General features: G+C 38.4%; 1 protein-coding gene across 2 annotated transcripts in view; it reads left to right on the plus strand.

The window, feature by feature from the left end:
- Positions 1–18,303, plus strand: part of PCNX1 (pecanex 1) — a gene marked incomplete at both ends in the record, with an annotated part of 169,946 nt that overhangs the window by 41,040 nt on the left and 110,603 nt on the right. For both annotated transcript variants that reach the window (XM_080706775.1, XM_080706776.1), the window contains 3 exons: positions 5,980–6,085; positions 14,371–14,416; positions 15,390–15,479. In XM_080706775.1, coding sequence (XP_080562901.1) covers positions 5,980–6,085; positions 14,371–14,416; positions 15,390–15,479 — 242 coding nt within the window. The remainder of the gene's footprint in view (positions 1–5,979; positions 6,086–14,370; positions 14,417–15,389; positions 15,480–18,303) is intronic.

Genomic DNA, 18,303 nt, shown 5'->3' on the forward strand with positions numbered 1-18,303 from the left:
TTTTGCAGTACTGGGGATGGAACCCAGGGAGGTTCTACCTCCAAGCTTTACCCCTATTCCTATTTTTTATTCTTTATTTTGAAATAGTGTCTCACTGAGTTGCAAAGGGCCTCACTAAGTAGCTGAGGGTGTCCTTGAACCATGATCCTCCTGTCTCAGCCTCCCAAATGCTGGGATTACAAGCATGTGTCATCACACCCAACTCTTTTTTAATTTATTTTTTGGTGGTACTGGGGTTCCTAGAAACCTTTCTACACTGGGCTATACTTCCAGACCTATTTTATATTATTTTTATTTGGAAACAGGGTCTCTTAAGCCACTGAGGCTGACTTTGAACCTGCGTGATCCTCCTGTTTCTGCCTCCCAAGCACGGGGATTACAAGTGTGTGCCACCACACCTGGCCACCTGGCTCTTTTTTCTACTCTTAAAATACAGTTTTACGCCAGGCATGGTGTACATGCTAGGTTGACATCTAGGTTGGTTCCATGATTTGGCTATTGTGAATTATGCTGCTGTAAACGTGGATATGTAGAGATCATTATAACATTCTGATTTTTCTACTCTTTAAGAAGTTGTTTTTAAGCTTCACTATTAAGGTAAGATCTTTCTTTCAGGTTTTTTGTTTTTATATCTTTTTCTTGCCCTTCCACTTGTGAATGTCTTATTCTGTTCCGAGGAAAATAAATGAACAGGAAAATATATACTTTTATCTCTAGAGACTATCACTGTGGTTGGTATACTACAGCTGTCTGTTGCGTGAATCAATGAATGTAGTAGGAGCCTTATGGTTCTAATTGGCTTCTCTTATGTGGTACAGTTGTTCAGAAATGCTTACCTCTTTATCTTATAGGAAGAGTCAAAAATCTTTAATGTTTGCTTTACATTTTTAGTGCATCAGAAGAGGAAGTTAGCACATTGAGTTAAAGGATTTTTTTTTTTTTTTGGTGGTACTGGGGTTCCTAGAAGCCCTCCTACCTGCGGGCTACACTCCCAGACCTATTTTATATATTTTTTATTTGGAAACAGGGTCTCTTAAGCCAGCGAGGCTGGCTCCGAACCAGCGTGATCCTCCTGTCTCTGCCTCCCAAGCGTGGGGATTACAAGCGTGCGCCACCACACCCGGCTGAGTTTAAGGATTTGAATACAAATAATTTGGAGATAGACCATATTTTCTCTGTTTCTCATGGCAGTAATTCTTATGATAAACTAAAGATCTATTTATATGAAGCTGAATTTTAGGCTAAATTCTCTGAGGGAGATTTATTTTGTGTATGGAGTTTGTTTTTAATCTATTCATAATTTTATAAGACTATGATCTACAGTAGATTTGTAAATTTAGTACTCGTGGTACTGTGACGTTTCTGATCAAACCCTGAGAATGAACACTTAGTATGATACTAGTAACCAACAAATTACTTTGTGACATCTCCTCTGTAATTCAGATTAGACCCTTTTTGCTTTTCTGCCTTTCCCTGTACCTGTTTTTTTTTTTTTTTTTTTTTTTTTTAACAGATGGGAAAATTAAGGCAAAAAGGTAGAGATTCCCCGAATTTGGTGTATTGCTTACTGCAGTAGACCACTTTGCTTCTGTGAGAATTGTAAACTACTTTCCTTTCCAGGTATGTGTTAAAATCTCCATTGCTAAAAACATGCAAGTGCCCCCCCCCCCCAAAAAAAAAAAAAAAACTCTTACTCAGCCATTTTATATGTTCATCTGTATTTAGAACATCTACAGTTTGGCTCAAAGTTCTATTTCTGAATTTGTAAAGAAGAACAGAGTATAGAAATTTTTCTGGGGGATTTTTTTTAAATAAAGGAGGTGCCCTTCAGCCAGGATGGTGGTGCATACCTGTAATTCTAATACTTAGAAGTCTGAAACAGGAGGATTTTGGGTTCAAGGCCAGCCTCTGTAACTTAGTACGATTCTCAGTAAATAAGGGAGACCATGTTTCAAAATTAAAAAAAAAAAAAAATTTCCAGCCTCAGCTACTTAGTGAGGCTCTCAGCAACTTAGTGAGACCCTGTTTCCAAATAAAGTATAAAAATAGGTCTGGGAGTAGAGCCCGAAGGTAGAAAAGCCTCTGGGTTCCACCCCCAGTATCACAAAAAAAAAAAAGAAAGAAAAAAAAATTTTTTTAAAGGGCTGGGATGTTTAGCTCAGGTTAGAACCATCACTAGTATCAAGAAGAAAGAAACAAAAGTTTTTTTATTCATCATTTTTGATGAGCAAAAATGTTTCCTTAATTATTTTTGTTCCTTTATTACCTTTTTCTTCCCACTCAATATTGACCATTGACTAGTATTAGTTTAAGATCATTGTTTCTTCCCCGATGGTGATTTTTACCCTTCAGAAGACATTTGCCAGTATCTGGAGACATTTCAGTTGTCACAGCGGGAGGGATGCTGCTGGTATCCAGGGAATAGAGTCCAGGGCTGCTAGCCATTCTACAATGCACAGGACCTCCCTCCACAATCAAGGATTATGTGGTCCAGGATGTCAGAGGAGATAATGGTGTTTACTTTTTGGTTAGGAAATAGAGAACTTGCATTGCTATTTGTTGAAAGCCATTATGGTTTCTTAGAATATGTAAAACTAAAGAGTTTTACACATATGTTATTTAAGCATTGTCACTTAAAACCATGTTTTTGAATATTCAGGTGTGCAGAAAAAGACAAAGAGCAAAGTTACAGATATATTAACCTGTGGCATAGTACTGAGTATTATTTGTGCCTTTCTCTCCCACTTAAATTTCATATTCCCATTTGACAGTTTAAGTTGTTAACCCCTCTGAGACCTTAGGCAAGATTTTGCTTCCTGTAAAATGAAGATAGTAGCACTTGTATCACAGATTTTAGGAAAGATTTCATAAAAAAGTACAAATAAAGCACATTCTCCTATGACAAATAACTTAGTAAATACTTGATTTTATTATAAATAATTTTATTTACATTTAATCATGTAGATTTACTGTAGAAGTAGTGTATGTAAGTGACAAGACTGTCCTGTCTATAACTGCGTAAACAAATTGTGGTCTCTCCATACCATAGTGGAATATTATTTGGCCGTAAAAGGAACAAAGTGCTACTAAATGCTACAGCAAGTGAACCTTGAAAACATATGCTAAGGGAAGGAAGCCAGTCATTCAGTCACAAATGATCACATACTATGTAATTCCATTGATAAGAAATGTCCAGAATGGGCAAGTCTGAAGAGAAAGAAAGCAGATCAGTGGTTGCCTTATACTAGGGAGGATAGGAAGGGGAGAGGAATAGTAGCCAAAAGAGTTGTTTGGGGTGATAAAATTCTAAAATTGACTGTAGAGATTTTTTTAAACTATGAATATACAAAAAAACTACTGAATTATGCAATTTAAGTGGATGAATCACATGGTTTGTGAATTATATATCAATAAAGCTGATAGCTCTATAGATGAGACAAAATGAGAGCTCTTTTTCTTTTCTTTGAGGTGGAATATTTTACTCCGTTATCTTTCCTTTGCCCTTCATCTCTGGGTTCCGTGGGTCTGACTTAGAGGAAGCGTTCTATAGAGGTGGCAGTGACGCTGCTGGCAGCCTCTCAGCACTGACTCAGTATGGTGCTAGCTGACATCGTGAGGATGATACACACCCGTAAGATCTGTCCAGCTCATATAATTTCTCAGTGTATAGCTGGCATGAGGTGATACCGAGTAGCCAAGAGACCTAAGCACCTTCCACTCCTCGTACACAGGGGCATTTGCACTAAGGTGGCCATTAAATTTGTAGCCAAGTTTTAAAATGTTTTATTTTTATAAACAGAAAGTTAGAAAGCTAATTTTCCTTATTGGATGTTAGTTACCTAGCCATGATCAGCGGCCCAGAATTAAGAACCCATTAAGCAAACAGCAGGGGTATTATAGTCATAAGACCTTAAAAAAACATTATAATTTAAACTGCTATCGTGACAGATACTTAAAGTTATACTTGTGAGCAAATTGTCTTTTGCTTGTATTTTTAATTGTAGCACCCCCCACCCCAGCAGGCTTAAGGGGATTTCTGGCTTGTGTTACTAAATTCTGCATGTTGGGATGTCTTCCTCTCTGCGCCCATGTGTGACAGGATGCAGTCAGTCTTGTTCACTGCTCCCCTTCTTATAGCCAGACTCTGCTGTTTCCTGTTAGCTTCTCATATAGATTCTACCTCCTGGTTGAGAGATGGCTTGGCAGCTCCAGACTTACCATCAAGACTAGTAAATAGAGAGGAATTTCCTCTCTCAACAATATTTTATGTGCTTATTCTAGAACTAATCTCGGTGATGAGAACTAATCCTCAGTCTGGGATATGCTGACTGACTTTACCCAGTAGAGCCTTCCCCTAGACCTGAGAGGATGACACCAACATTATCCAAAACCCTGGAAGGACCTGATTGGTTATAATTTCTACCCTATATCTTAGAAATTTTATCCTGATAATAATAACTTAAAATTTTTTTGAGTACTTAACTCTGTTTATACAAGGTAGAATGCATAAAAATCTTTGGGTAAGTTGAGCATGGTGCAACCTATAATTCCAGTATTTGGGAGGCTGAGTCAGGAAGATTGCAGGTTTGAGGTCAGCCTCAGCAACTTAGCAAGACTCTTAGCAACTTACTAAGACCCTGTTTCAAAATAATAATAATAAAAAAGGGCTGGAGGTGTATCTTGGAGGTAGAATGCTCCTGGGTTCAACCTCCTGTACCAAAAGAAAAAAAAAAAAAAACAAAATACCAAAATAACTGGGTCATAAAAGGATTATGAGTTGTTTTAGAAGTTATGTTCTTTAAAAAACCATATTTCCAAGATTTTTGAAATTCTTAAAATTTTTGAAATTTGATATGATTTTTTCTAATTATTTTTACTCTATGGGCTGCCCCAGCTCTTTGATCCTAGTACTTTTTTCCCTTTGACTTTCTAATACTTGTTGTTACTGGATATCATTAATTTATTTTTTAACTTGAGCCTTCTAGCTCAACACTCATAAATGACTAAAGTCTTAGGTTTTCAGTTCTGTAAAACAGTTAAGTTAAAAAGTATGGATACAAGTAGCTTAGCCAGAATGACTCATCTCTTGTTGGTTCATCTCTGTGGCTAGAAGTTTAGCCAGACTTATCTCTTACAGACATCAGTTAATGTGATACCTGATTACTTGCTCTGTCTACAGTTGACCAATTTTTCTTTTCTCTTGGGAAAGAAAAGACAATCATTTCTTTGCTAGAGTGGTTTTATGGCACATATCATAAAATATTTAGTATAATTACTATAATTGCAATTATGGCCAGTTGCTAATGTTGGATTGGGTGTAGACAGTTTGGGATAACTTTCTTTTAAATATTTTCAAAAAGTGATATAGCTATTAAATGGTTCCAGTTTTCAGACTTACTAATGAAGGATGGTCATTACTTTTCTTTTTTCTCTCTTTTTTTTTTTTTTTTTGTGGTACTGGGGATGGAACCCAGGGGCATTCTACCTTGAGCTACACCCCCAGCCCTATTATTTATTCTTTATTTTGAAAATGGGTCTCACTGAGTTGCAAAGGGCCTCACTAAGTAGCTGAGGCTGTTGGCAAACTATGATCCTCCGGTCTTAGCCTCCTAAATGCTGGGATTACAAATGTGTGCCACCATGCCCGGCATTCTTTTTTGAGCCAGGCTTGGTGGTGTATGCTTGAATCCCAGTACTTGGGAGGCTGAGATGGGAGGATCGCAGGTTTGCGGCCAGCCTCAGCTACTTTGAGGCCCTCCACAACTTAATGAGACCCTGTTTCAAAATAAAGAATAAAAAAATAGGTTTGGGGGTATAGCTCGAAGGTAGAATGCCCCTGGGTTCAATCCCCAGTACTACAAAAATTAGAAAAAAAATTAGAACTTAGTTTTACAGAAAAAATATAGCTTAAATAATAAAGAAATGAAAGCCACTGGTATCTGAATAACGAGTCTTACTCTCTCCATTTTTCCTGCACAGTGATCCTGGTGGAGGGATTGAGATGTCTGAGTTCATTCGTGAGGCCACACCTCCTGTTGGTTGCAGTTCACGAAATTCTTATGCTGGTCTTGATCCAAGCAACCAGGTAGGAACCTGTGCTGCTTTATTTTTTGCTCTCCCTTCCTGGTGGCAGTCTGTTATTCTCAGGCCTTTAGTAGTCAGTTGATGCTTATTTTTCTGACTTTTGATTGTATAATAGTGGCAGTTTTATTAACATTCTTATTTTTAACTGAGTTTTCACATTAGTAAGTACATATTTATGGAGCATCTATCACATGCTCACTACCTACATGCAGTTCTGATAGATACAGTTGTGGTTAGTAGCCTAGGAAATTTATCTTCTAGCTTCCTCCATTTTACATTCCTATTGTTTTGTGGTTACTTTAGCTTAAAAAATTAAGTAGCTTTCCTCTCATATCTCAGCATTTGAGTGTTAAGACGAGAGGTAGAAGGGGAATGCGCATGTGCTGTGCCAGCTGTCACGTCTGTCTGCGGCGTGTGTGTCTGTTGGGTGGCTGCTCAGAGGGTCTCCTCAGCCTCATTTGCTGCCTCTCACCCCGTCTCCCCCGGGTGCAGCTGGGAGCTGGCCTCTCCTCCCAGGCGCCTCTGCCGCAGGTGGCCTCACTAGACTGAGTCAACTCAATTTTGGAAGAAACCTCTCATTTTTTTGGTCGTACCGGGGTTCCTGGAAACCCTTCTACCTCCGGGCTATACTTCCAGACCTTTACTTTTTATTTAGAAACATGGTCTCTTAAGCCAGAGAGGCTGGCTTCGAACCTGCGCGATCCTCCTGTCTCTACCTCCCAAGTGTGGGGATTACAAGAGCGCCCCACCATGTCCGGCTAGAACTTTTTGTAATTGTAGGATTTAGTGGTTGTTGTGTTGGCCCTTTTATTACGTAGAAAAACAGCTGATTTTTCTCAGGGTCGAGGCTAGACCTCATTTCCCAGTTTTCATTCCAATATTCTCGTTATATCCCTAGCCAGAAGACTAGAAACATTTTTCTCCCTCTCCTTTTACATCCCTGGGAGAGACTTTGGCTCTTATTTTCTGGCCTAACTCTTTAACTCTTCCTATCACCAACCCCCATTCCTCAAGATTTTCAGAGACCTTGTGGTGCTGGCTTCCTCTTGTAGATGGAGCATTTAATTATTACAGCACTTGGTTTTTGGTGTGTGATGCTCTGTGGCAGTTTATAAACCTCTACAGAAAAGATTTCTCTCTTTTCCCACTGTGTAGTAAGTTTATAATTACTTTCTATTAATGATTTTTATTTACATTTATGTGTATAGACAATAAAACTTTAGAATTAGGATTGAACTTGGCTCCTCATTTAATAAGTAAGCAGCAGACCAAATTCTCCTGATTCTAAGAATAATATTATGAAAAACACCATATTCTGTGAGTCACAATCTTGAACAGGGTTATAATTCCTAATATATCTTGATACGCCTTGATTTTGAATTATATTTTCATGACCTAAAGTTTAAATGAGTGAATTGTAACAATTGAGTACAGAACAAGTAAGTCATTCAGTTTGCCTTTTTTCTATAACAAGCTGATAGGAGATGTTATTTTTTTATTTTTATTTTTATTTTTTTGGTGGTACTGGGGTTCCTGGAAGCCCTTCTACCTCCGGGCTACACTCCCAGACCTATTTTTACATTTTTATTTGGAAACAGGGTCTCCTAGGCCAGCCCACATGGCTGGCTTCGAACCTGCGCGATCCTCCTGTCTCTGCCTCCCAAGCGCGGGGATTACAAGCGTGCGCCACCACACCCGGCTAGGAGATGTTATTTTAAAATGAATATTATAAAAAGGGCTATGCTATACACATTAATTAGGTTGGTACTTTTTTTTTTTTTTTTTTTTTGGTGGGTCTGAGGATGGAACCCAGGGGCATTTCACCTCCAAGCTACACCCTCTGCCCTATTTTTTATTCTTTATTTTGAAACAAGGTCTCACTGAGTTGCAAAGGGCCTCACTAAGTAGCTGAGGATGTTTGCAAACCACGATTCTCCAGTCTCAATCTCCTGAAAACTGGGATTACAAGCATGCACCACCACACCTGGCGGGGTTGGTACTTTTTAAGTTACAAGTTTTATAATACTTCTTTGAAGAAGAATATTACTATCCTTGATCCTGTTTTTTTCTTGGCTTTGTTATTTTCTCAGTCCTTTTTTATAGAATAAAGTGACTTAATCTTTAAATATGGTTTCATGTTCTTATTCTTAACTAACCCTGGCCTTTTTTTTTTTTTTTTAACTGACAGATGTAGGCACTGTTAGATCACCCCAGGGAGTTACCCTACATTTTTTCAACAATATTTTAGAGAGCCATAACTTTAAAAACTTTTTGCAATAAGGCAGGTAAAAGGGCACCACAGAGCAGGGCATGGTGGCACATGCTCATAATCCGGTACTTAGGAGGCCAAGACAGGAAGATTGCAGGTTTGCAGCCAGCCTTAACTATTTAGTGAGGCCATGCATAACTTAGTGAGGCCCTGTTTCAAAATAAAGAATTAAAAAAGGGCTGGGAGCTGGACATGGTAGCTCATGCTCTTTTTTTTTTTTTTTTTTTTTTTGTGGTACTTGGGTTCCTGGAAACCCTTCTACCTCCAGGCTACACTCCCAGACCTATTTTTTATATTTTTTTTATTTGGAAACAGGGTCTCCTAAGCCAGCAAGGCTGGCTTCAAACTTGCGCTATCTTCCTGTCTCCGCCTCCCAAGTGCAGGGATTATAAGTGTGCACCACCATGCCCGGTGCTAGCTCACGCTCTTAATCCCAGCATTTGGGAGGCTGAGACTGGAGGATCTTGGTTCACCGACAGCCTTAGCTACTTAGTGAGGCCCTTTGCAACTCAGTGAAACCCTGTTTCCAAATAAAGAATAAAAACTAGGGCTGGGAGCTCAGAAGTAGAATACCCCTGGGTTCCATCCCCAGTACCTAAAAAAAAGAAAAAAAATTGAGCTGGGAGTATAGTTGAGAGGTAGAATGCCCCTGCATTCGACCCTTGGTACTGTGGTGTTGGTGGGGGGCACTGCAGTGGGCAGCCATCTTCAGATACTCTGTTTTTGGCATCATCTCTGTTGGAACTTGCCCTACTTGTAAGAAAGGGATCCCCCTCTTGAATGTAATTAAAGCACATAAACATACAGCATGCACAATTAAGCCCCCCCCCACTGTATTGGGGATTGAATTTAGGGGCATTCTACCTCCAAGCTTCATCACCAGCCCCTTTTTTATTCTTTATTTTGAAATAGGGTCTCACTGAGTTATAGCAAGGCCTCACTAATTAGCTGAGGCTGGCTGCGAACCTGTGATCCTCCTGTATCAGCCTCCCAAGTACTGGGATTACAAGTGTGGACCACCACACCTGGCTAGGCTTTTCTTAAAATAGTAACTCTTAAAGCCGGGCGTGGTGGTGCACGCTTGTAATCCCTGCGCTTGGGAGGCTGAGACAGGAGGATCGCACAGATTTGAAGCCAGCCTCAGCTACTTAGTGAGGCTCTCAGCAACTTAGTGAGATCCTGTTTCCAAATAAAATATAAAAAAGGTCTGGGAGTATAGCCCGGAGGAAGAAAGCCTCTGGGTTCCACCCCCAGTACCACCAAAAAAAGATAAATAAATAAAATAGTAACTCTTAAATGGGCATTACTGGAGGCTATTGTGCTTGGGTTTTAGTGGTTTTGTTTTATATTGTTTGTGATGAAAGATATACTCAACATAATTATTGTTACCCTTTAGAGAAGCCAAAGCGAAGAAATAGAGTCAGGTTTTTTGTATATTGGTGGAGATGTTACCATTATAGACACTGTTTTTGTACATGTTTTATTCTCTATCACTTACATCATAATTCTTTACTTAAATGTCTTTTGTGTTGAATAGTGAACTCTTTGGACACAGCGGCTGTTCTTAGTCCTTGTATATCATTTTTTCTACCCTGGTCTTCCATCTTCTATCCTCCATTTCTTTTGTCTTTCTTTTCTCAGCTTTTTGTCTCCCTTCTTTCTCTTTCTGTTTGTCATTTGTCTTCCTTCCTTCAATATTTTTAGTCCCTGATAGTACTTAGAATATTTTATTTGGTATTGGGTGAATTCTGGGCCTTCCCCTCAAAAAGACTGAGACCTGTGATATAACTAGCTAAAGTTATAAGCTTGGTATATGTTACCAAAGAAATAAATACAGTGTCCTTTTACAAAGTAACAGCCGCCATTGGAATGCCACAGAAAAGGGACTGACTTCAGAGGAGAAATAATTTCAGTTTGAGAGAGAGGCCAGGCTTCATGGCGGGGGGGGGGGGGGGGGGGGGCTTGCTGATAGGCTTTGTAGTTGGAAGTAACCTTTCCTCTCTAACATCCATAATCCTTATGGATCTTCCTATGACACCACCTGGAAGAAACACTATATATATGTATATATATGTGTATATATATGTATATATATATGTATATATATATTTATATATATATATGTATATATATATGTGTATATATATGTATATATATGTGTGTATATATATGTATATATATATTTATATATATATATATGTATATATATTTTTTTGTACTAGAGCTTGAACCCAGGGGCATTCTCCTTTCAAGCTACACCTCAAGACTTTTAGAAATTTTTTTTTTTTAGTTTGAAACAAGTCTCACTAAGTTGTTGAGACTAAGTGCCACTCTCCTGTCTCAGCCTCTCAAGTGCTGGGGTTACAGGCATGTGCCACCATGCCAAGCTGAAGTGTTTTTATTTATTCAAATCAGACAGGTGTGGTGGCGCTTATACTTGGGAAGCTGAGACAGAAGGATCGCAGGTTTGAGGAGAGCCTCAGCAAGTAGTAAGAATCACATCAACCTAGTGAGATCTGGTTTCCAAAAAGAAATGAAATCGGACTGGGAGTATAGCTAAGGTAGAATGCCTCTGGGTTCAATCCCCAATACCATACACACAAAAAAATTATGCACACCATTTAAACAGAAAACTTCATCCCCCTCATATAGGAAGATACCATTTTAATTTCTTTTTCTTTTTAGTCTTAAGAAATCTAACAAATGAGGGTAAATAAAAGACAATTAAAATAATTTGTGATATCATGCAGAGCAAAAAACTTAAGCAAAAGGAGTTATGGTGTGCAGTCTGTAATACCCCCCACCTTTTTTTTTTTTTTTTTACTGTACTGGGGATGGAACCCAGGGACATTCTACCTCCAAGCTACACCTCCAGCCCTATTTTTTATTCTTTATTTTGAAACAGGGTCTCACTGAGTTGCAAAGGGCCTCACTAAATAACTGAGGCTGTCCGCAGACCATGATCCTCCTGTCTTAGCCTCCTGAATGCTGAGATTACAAGTGGGCACCACCATGCCCAGCTCTGTAATACCCTTTTTTACTGAACACATTTTGAGGGGCTGGGCTGTTAGCTAGGTGGTAGAGCATTCACCTAGCTTGCGCAAGGCCCTGGGTTCAATGCCCAGCACCACAAAGCGTGTGTCGTGAATGCTAATGTCAGAGAGTTTTTGTTCTATAGTGATACTTTGGAGGATGCACTGTATTTGGATGGACTGTAGTTTATATTCTCCTTCCCTGATTTTTTGATATTTTGGGGAAAATTTAATGCAGAAAAGCATGAGGAATAAAAACATAACCACCCATAGTATCCTTTTGTGTTTTTGTTTCCTTAGTGCATATATTAACTGTAAAAGATAAAGGTTATTTTATAAACCTGGAAAAAAGAATACTTTTGTCAGCAAGTAATGAACTACTCAGCTAGTAGTGTCTTAAAGAAATAGGAGTTTGTGCTTGCCGTCTGGAGGTGGTGGTGTGGTAGCTTAGCTGTCCTATAAGCTTTCCCCCAGGGCTGCAGGATGAACACAGCAGCTTCAGTTATGACAGTTAAAGAATTAGAAAGCAGGCGACGGTATAGTCAGAAAGATTCTCCTTGGTTCTTTCTCTTCTAAGGTGTGAGAGGATCCCTTCTGATGCCTCGCAGACTCTCGCTTACATTCATTGACCAGAACTAGGCCATGTACCTTCCTCTCGAGGGCCTGGGCCCACTGCTTATAGATCAAAAGATGTATAGCCAGGCGTGGTGGCGCACACTTGTAATCCCTGCACTTGGGAAGCGGAGACAGAAGGATCGTGCAGGTTCAAAGCCAGCCACGCTGGCTTAAGAGACCCTGTTTCCAAAAATAAAAATAGGTCTGGGAGTGTAGCCCTGAGGGAGAAGGGCTTCCAGGAACCCCAGTACCACCAAAAAAAAAGATGTATGACCAACTTCTCAACAAAGTAGGAACTTGGTGAGGAAGGAGAAGGGCAGCACTTTGAAGCTGTAACAAATGACCAAAAGTTGCATTCAAAAAGGATGTGTGGCCCGGCGTGGTGGCGCACGCTTGTAATCCCTGCGCTTGGGAGGCAGAGACAGGAGGATCGCGCAGGTTCGAAGCCAGCTTTGCTGGCTTAAGAGACCCTGTTTCCAAATTTAAAAAGTATAAAAATTGGTCTAGGAGTGTAGCCTGGAAGTAGAAGGGTTTCTAGGAACCCTAGTACCACCAAAAAAAAAAAAAAAAAGAAAGAAAGGATATGTGAGCAGGGCATGTTAGTGTATGGCTACAATCCTGGAGGTCAAGACAGGAGGATCAGGGATTCAAGGCCAGCTAAGGCAACATGGCTACACCCCATCTCGAAAAAAGCGATGAAAGGTGTGTGTGTGTGTGTGTGTGTGTGTTAATATTTAAATTCCTAGATGGTATACAAAAATAGTGGTTTTTGTTTGCATATTTATTTTTTGAATTTTTGTTTAGGAAGTTATGTGCTTATAATTCATGTTATGTTCTTATAATACATGTTAGTTCTATCACTTGTCTAGCAGACGTAGTTAAGAATTAAACTTATTTTGCAGTAAAATATTTTTTGCCTCTTGTCAATTATAGCACCTTTTATAGTTCATTGAAAGCAGAAATTAGAAAACACTAGGAGAATCAAGTTTCAAAAACAATTTATAAATATTACAAAGCCTTTTTTATTGGCTACATCAAGAGTTGATTAGTAATTTTACTTACATCTCTATGTTTATTTCCTTTTTCACTGACATATAGCTTCTATAGTATATAGTACACATCCTGGGGTTGTACATCTTTGCACATCCATTAGTGCCCACTCATATCCAGAAAGCCCCTCTTTGTCCCACAGAAGCAGCATTAACCTATATGTTCTAAGCATATTTCTTGTGGGTATAACTCCTACTGAATCAATGAAGACTTGGTAAAATACATAAAGAATTTTTATGTCATGTTTTGAATTATATTGTGTGAAGTTTGCTTGACTCTTTTCTACTTTGAATCCATTGAAAACAGATTCTAAGAAGAGTTGCTAAAACTTAGTTAACTGTCATATTTGTTTTCCTTACTGTGTGGGTGTATAATTTGTGATCATTGTTTATATGTTTTTATGATAGTATTATAAATAATGGCTGTGAAATTTTGGGGGAGTGTTATACCATCTTGAAAATAAACAATTTAAAATCTTAGCAATGATATTTTAGTGTTTTAATTATAATTTGTGCTAAAATTCATTTTTATGGATAAATGCCTGCCTTAGATTTTCTATGCTTTTTACATGTTCTAACCATATACAGAAAAAATGCTTAGCTCTTATCTAGAATTAAGAAAACTATGTATTGATATAGAAACAATTTGACAGAAAGATTCATGTAGCTCTCAGCTGAGTGCAGTGCCACATGCTTGTAATTCTAGTGTTTGGGAGGCAGAGACAGGAGGACCAAGGTTCAGAGCAGCCTCAGCAATTTAGCCAGACCCTTGGCAACTTAGGGAAACCCTGTTTCAAAATTAAAAGAAAGGGGGCTGAGTACATTCTTGGAAATAGAATGCTTCTGGGTTCAATCTCCTGTACAAAAAAGAAATATTATGTATTTCTTTGTAGCATATGTTAATATGTTTTGCCCTCCCCAAACCTTTTTTATGTACTGTAAAAAATCTAAATTTATTTCAGGCAGATTCCATGCTTGGTTTTGCTTTTGTTTATAACATGAACATGTCATGAATAATATAAAAATGATAACTGTACAACATGAATTTCTTGAGGTTGGAGGCATCTGGCCTTGGGAGGTCACTTTATCAGTTCTTAGTAGGTATGGGAATCCAGGATCTCAGCACCTTTGTCAGATAATGCAGCATGTGCCACAGCAAATGGGTTGTGTGGCTCTGATAGGACATGCCTAATAGGTATCTTTTAATATTAATAAGGTGGCTGATAGCATGTTTAGATAATGTGCTAATTTTGTTTGATACTGATAATGACATACAGCTAGCATTTTACTTAGTTTTATTTATCCCATGTCATATTTTCAGATTGGATCTGGTTCCTCTCGTCTTGGAACAGCAGCAACTATTAAAGGTAGACATGATCTGACTTGCACATTGCCTTTGACTTTCCATTTCTTTTTTGGGTGTAATAAAGATAATATGTCTTACATTCAAATGAATAGAAGAATGATTCTTGAAATTATAAGTAAAGGTATTTATCTTACTAAAAGCTGCTTGACTTTGTGTCATCCAAAATTCACATAAGTGACTATATTATATTGTATCAACTATCAGTTTTAATCTATAAGAAATTTTCTTGCCATGATAGTATATTTTATATGTTTATATGAGGTTTATAGAAAACTAATTGGTTGTGAAATTTTTAAATATTAACAAATGAAATACTAGGAAAAGAAGTTTTTTTCCCTTTTGTTCTATACATGTATTTAAGTTAAGATACACTCATATTTTTCCCCTATAATCTTTTAATTAACTAGTTTTCCCAAAAGAGAATTTGTGTTATTTCAGGTTGTTATAATTTACATTTTAAAAAATTGGCTTTTTAAAAACTACATTATGAATGCCAGGCGTGGTGGTGCATGCTTGTAATCCCTGAGCTTGGGAGGCGGAGACAGGGGGATTGCACAGGTTCAAAGCCAGGCTCGCTGGCTTAAGAGACCCTGTTTCCAAAAATAAAAATAGGTCTGGGAGTGTAGCCCGTAGGTAGAAGGGCCTCCAGGAACCCCAGTGCTACCAAAAAAAAACCCCCAAAAGACAAAAAAACTAAAAAAAAAAAACAAAAAACAAACAAAAAACCCCAAACACTACACTATGAAGCGTACCATATTATTTGGTTTGTAATTCTATGAGAATAATGATGTGCTCTGATAGTCCATACTACTTCTCATTAGTTCAGTGCGTCTTCTATTATTATAACCCTTGGGATGCAGAAATTGCTTTAAGTTGATAGGTCTGTACCACACTCCTGATGTCCTTTCTTGGTTGTGTCCCACTAAACCTTTATTTTCAGTCAGTGTTCTCACATGCATCTCTTAACTTCATAGGAGACACAGACACTGCCAAGACTTCTGATGACGTCAGCTTAAGTCTGGGCCAGAGCTCTAGTCTTTGTAAGGAAGGAAGTGAAGAACAAGGTAAGAACACTGCATTTCCCTGTGACATTGTGGTGACTGTGCTGAATTTGGACTATTTCACGCACATTTTGCAGAAGCTTATAATAATAATAATTGTTTTTTTGTGGTACTGGGAGTAGAACCCAGGGGCTTTCTACCTCTGGGCCATACTCCCAGACCTATTTTGTACTTTATTTGGAAACAGAGTCTCACTAAGTTGCTGAGAGCCTCACCCAGTAGCTGAGGCTGGCTTCGAACCTGTGTGATCCTCCTGTCTCAGCCTCCCAAGTGCGGGGATTACAAGCGTGTGGCACCACTCCTAGTTGAAGCTTATAATAATTTAATGTGATTATTTTCAGGAAACATTAAATAAAATGACTTACTGGCTTGATAGTAATACAACATTATAAGTACTTTTACCTTACTGAATTCAACTATATATGTTTTGTCAAATAAACATAAACAGAGAAATTTTATTTTCTTTTGTTTTTTTCTGGAACCAGGGATTAAATCCAGGAATAGTTTATTTCTGAGCTTCATCCCCAGCCCTTTTTAGTTTTTATTTTGAAACAGGGTCTTGCTTGGTTGCTGAGAGCCTCACTGCATTAGAGAGGCTGTCCTTGAACCTGCCATCTTCCTGTCTTGGCCTCCCAAGTACTGGGATTAAAGGGGTGCATTTCCACTCCTAGCTGAGAGATAACCTATAGTAAGTAGGAGATGATAGATAAGAATCTGCTAGCCAGGTGTGGTGGCGAAGGCTTGCAATTCTTTGTAATCCCAGCATTTGGGAGGCTGAGACCAGAGGATCGCAGTTCGTGGACATCCTCAGCTACTTAGTGAGGCCTTTTACAACTCAGTGAGACCCTATTTCAAAATAAAGAATAAAAATTTGGGCAGGGGGTGTAGTTTGGAGGTCAAATGCCTCTGCCTCTGGGTTCCAGCCCCAGACTCGCAAAAAAAAAAAAAAAAGAATCTGCTATTCCTTTAGTTGGTCAACACATTAACCCCAACATAAGTGATAACGTAGTATGTAAAATTGTTATTTTCCATTTGGTATGATCTGTAAATGCCAGCAGCTTTATCTCTTATCTGATTGCAGAAGTATTGCATAATAACAGAGATATAACTATTTGGACTTCCTGAGAAATTGTATGTCTATTTCTAACATAGTATTTTCCTGTAGCAAATTGTTAATCAAAATTGTGACTATATGCTGGGTGTGGTGGCGCACGCTTGTAATCCCCGTGCTTGGGAGGCAGAGACAGGAGGATCTCGCAGGTTCGAAGCCAGCTGTGCTGGCGTAAGAGACCCTGTTTCAAAAATATAAAATAGGTCTGGGAGTGTAGCCCGGAGGTAGAAGGGCTTCCAGGAACCCCAGTACCACCACCAAAAAAAAAAAAAAAAAAAAAGAAATTGTGACTATATGTGATTTTTTTCCTTCTCATTCAGCTCCATTGTAAATGAATATTTTAGATCTTATACTTTGTTTTTAAGTAAGGCATTTTTATGTGTGATTTTAAATTTCCAAAAATGAAAGAATAGATATGTTATCCTTAATTTTAAATGTAGATTATTCAAGGTTATATATAAATAGGGAACCAGAACTGGGTAAGAAACCTGTCTTATTTCCATTGTGTTAAAAGCTATTACTCTTATTTTTTTTTTTGATATGGGTGATGTTTTGTGGGCAGGTAGGCTGGAAGATTTTCTGGTCTTAATCAATGAAGCTTGTTTATAACATTATACATAGGTCACTAAATTATGACATTTGCCTATTATTTTGATATTTTACCCAAGTCTATTTCTTACCAGCATATTTTATTACTGATACTTAGACGTTTATCACTTTTAACTGTCTGCTTTTTTGGAATTATGATACCCTTTCTTTTTTCTTTTTTTGTGGGTCTGGGGATGGACCCCAGGGGCATTTGACCTCCGAGCTACACGTACCCCTGCCCTTTTTTTTTTTAATTCTATATTTTGAGACAGGATCTCACTAAGTTGTGGAGGGCCTCACTAAGTAGCTGAGGCTGTCCGCGGACCATGATCCTCTAGTCTTAGCCTTCCGAATGCTGGGATTACAAGCGTGTGCCACCACGCCCGGCTTTATGATACCCTTTCATTGTTTACTTTTGTGGTGGACTATCCCCAGGGTAAGAACCACTAAATATACTGTATGGTATGGAAACCTTTCTTTGTTTAAGTTAAAGATGAATTGATTTGTGTAAGAATTACAATGTCCCTTTTTATAAGACATAACTACCAGAATGTCTTAACAACCAGATAATAATAGTCTTAAAGGGGTTGGTGTCACTGCATGTAGGAGTCATATATCTCATTATCTTATATCTGGAAAATATTGGCTATGGTTTGGAACCACGTAGTGGCAAGTGTTATTCTGGCTTAAATACTATTTGGGGCTCTTGTGGCTCTCTGGCTGGTTTGGATTTATAGGATTGGTTAGTTAGTTGACTAGTTGGTACTTGTTTTGTCACGTGTTTCAGGATTATCAGGAGAAATATGTGGGTGTGGGGCTGAGTGGTCATTTTCTTTACTTCTAAGAAGTAGTTATCTATAGTGTTCCCACCTGGCCTCACTCATATCTTTCCAAGGCTGAGCAGAAGATGGAAGAATGAGTTGCAGGTGTTTCTATGTTTATTGTGGAGCCGTCACACTCAATTAGATCTTCAAAAAGGGAATGTAGACAGAAAAATGAAAAGTTCTAAGAACTGATATCTAAATGTTGCAGTTTAAGAAGTCCAGGAAACTATTAGTAGGAATAATCAGTGAGACAGAAGGAAAACTAAGACTGTTATATCATAACAGTTCAAGGAGAATGGATTGA

The sequence above is a fragment of the Muscardinus avellanarius genome (genome assembly GCF_963383645.1).
Source record: "Muscardinus avellanarius genome assembly, chromosome: 12".
Lineage (NCBI taxonomy): Eukaryota > Metazoa > Chordata > Mammalia > Rodentia > Gliridae > Muscardinus > Muscardinus avellanarius.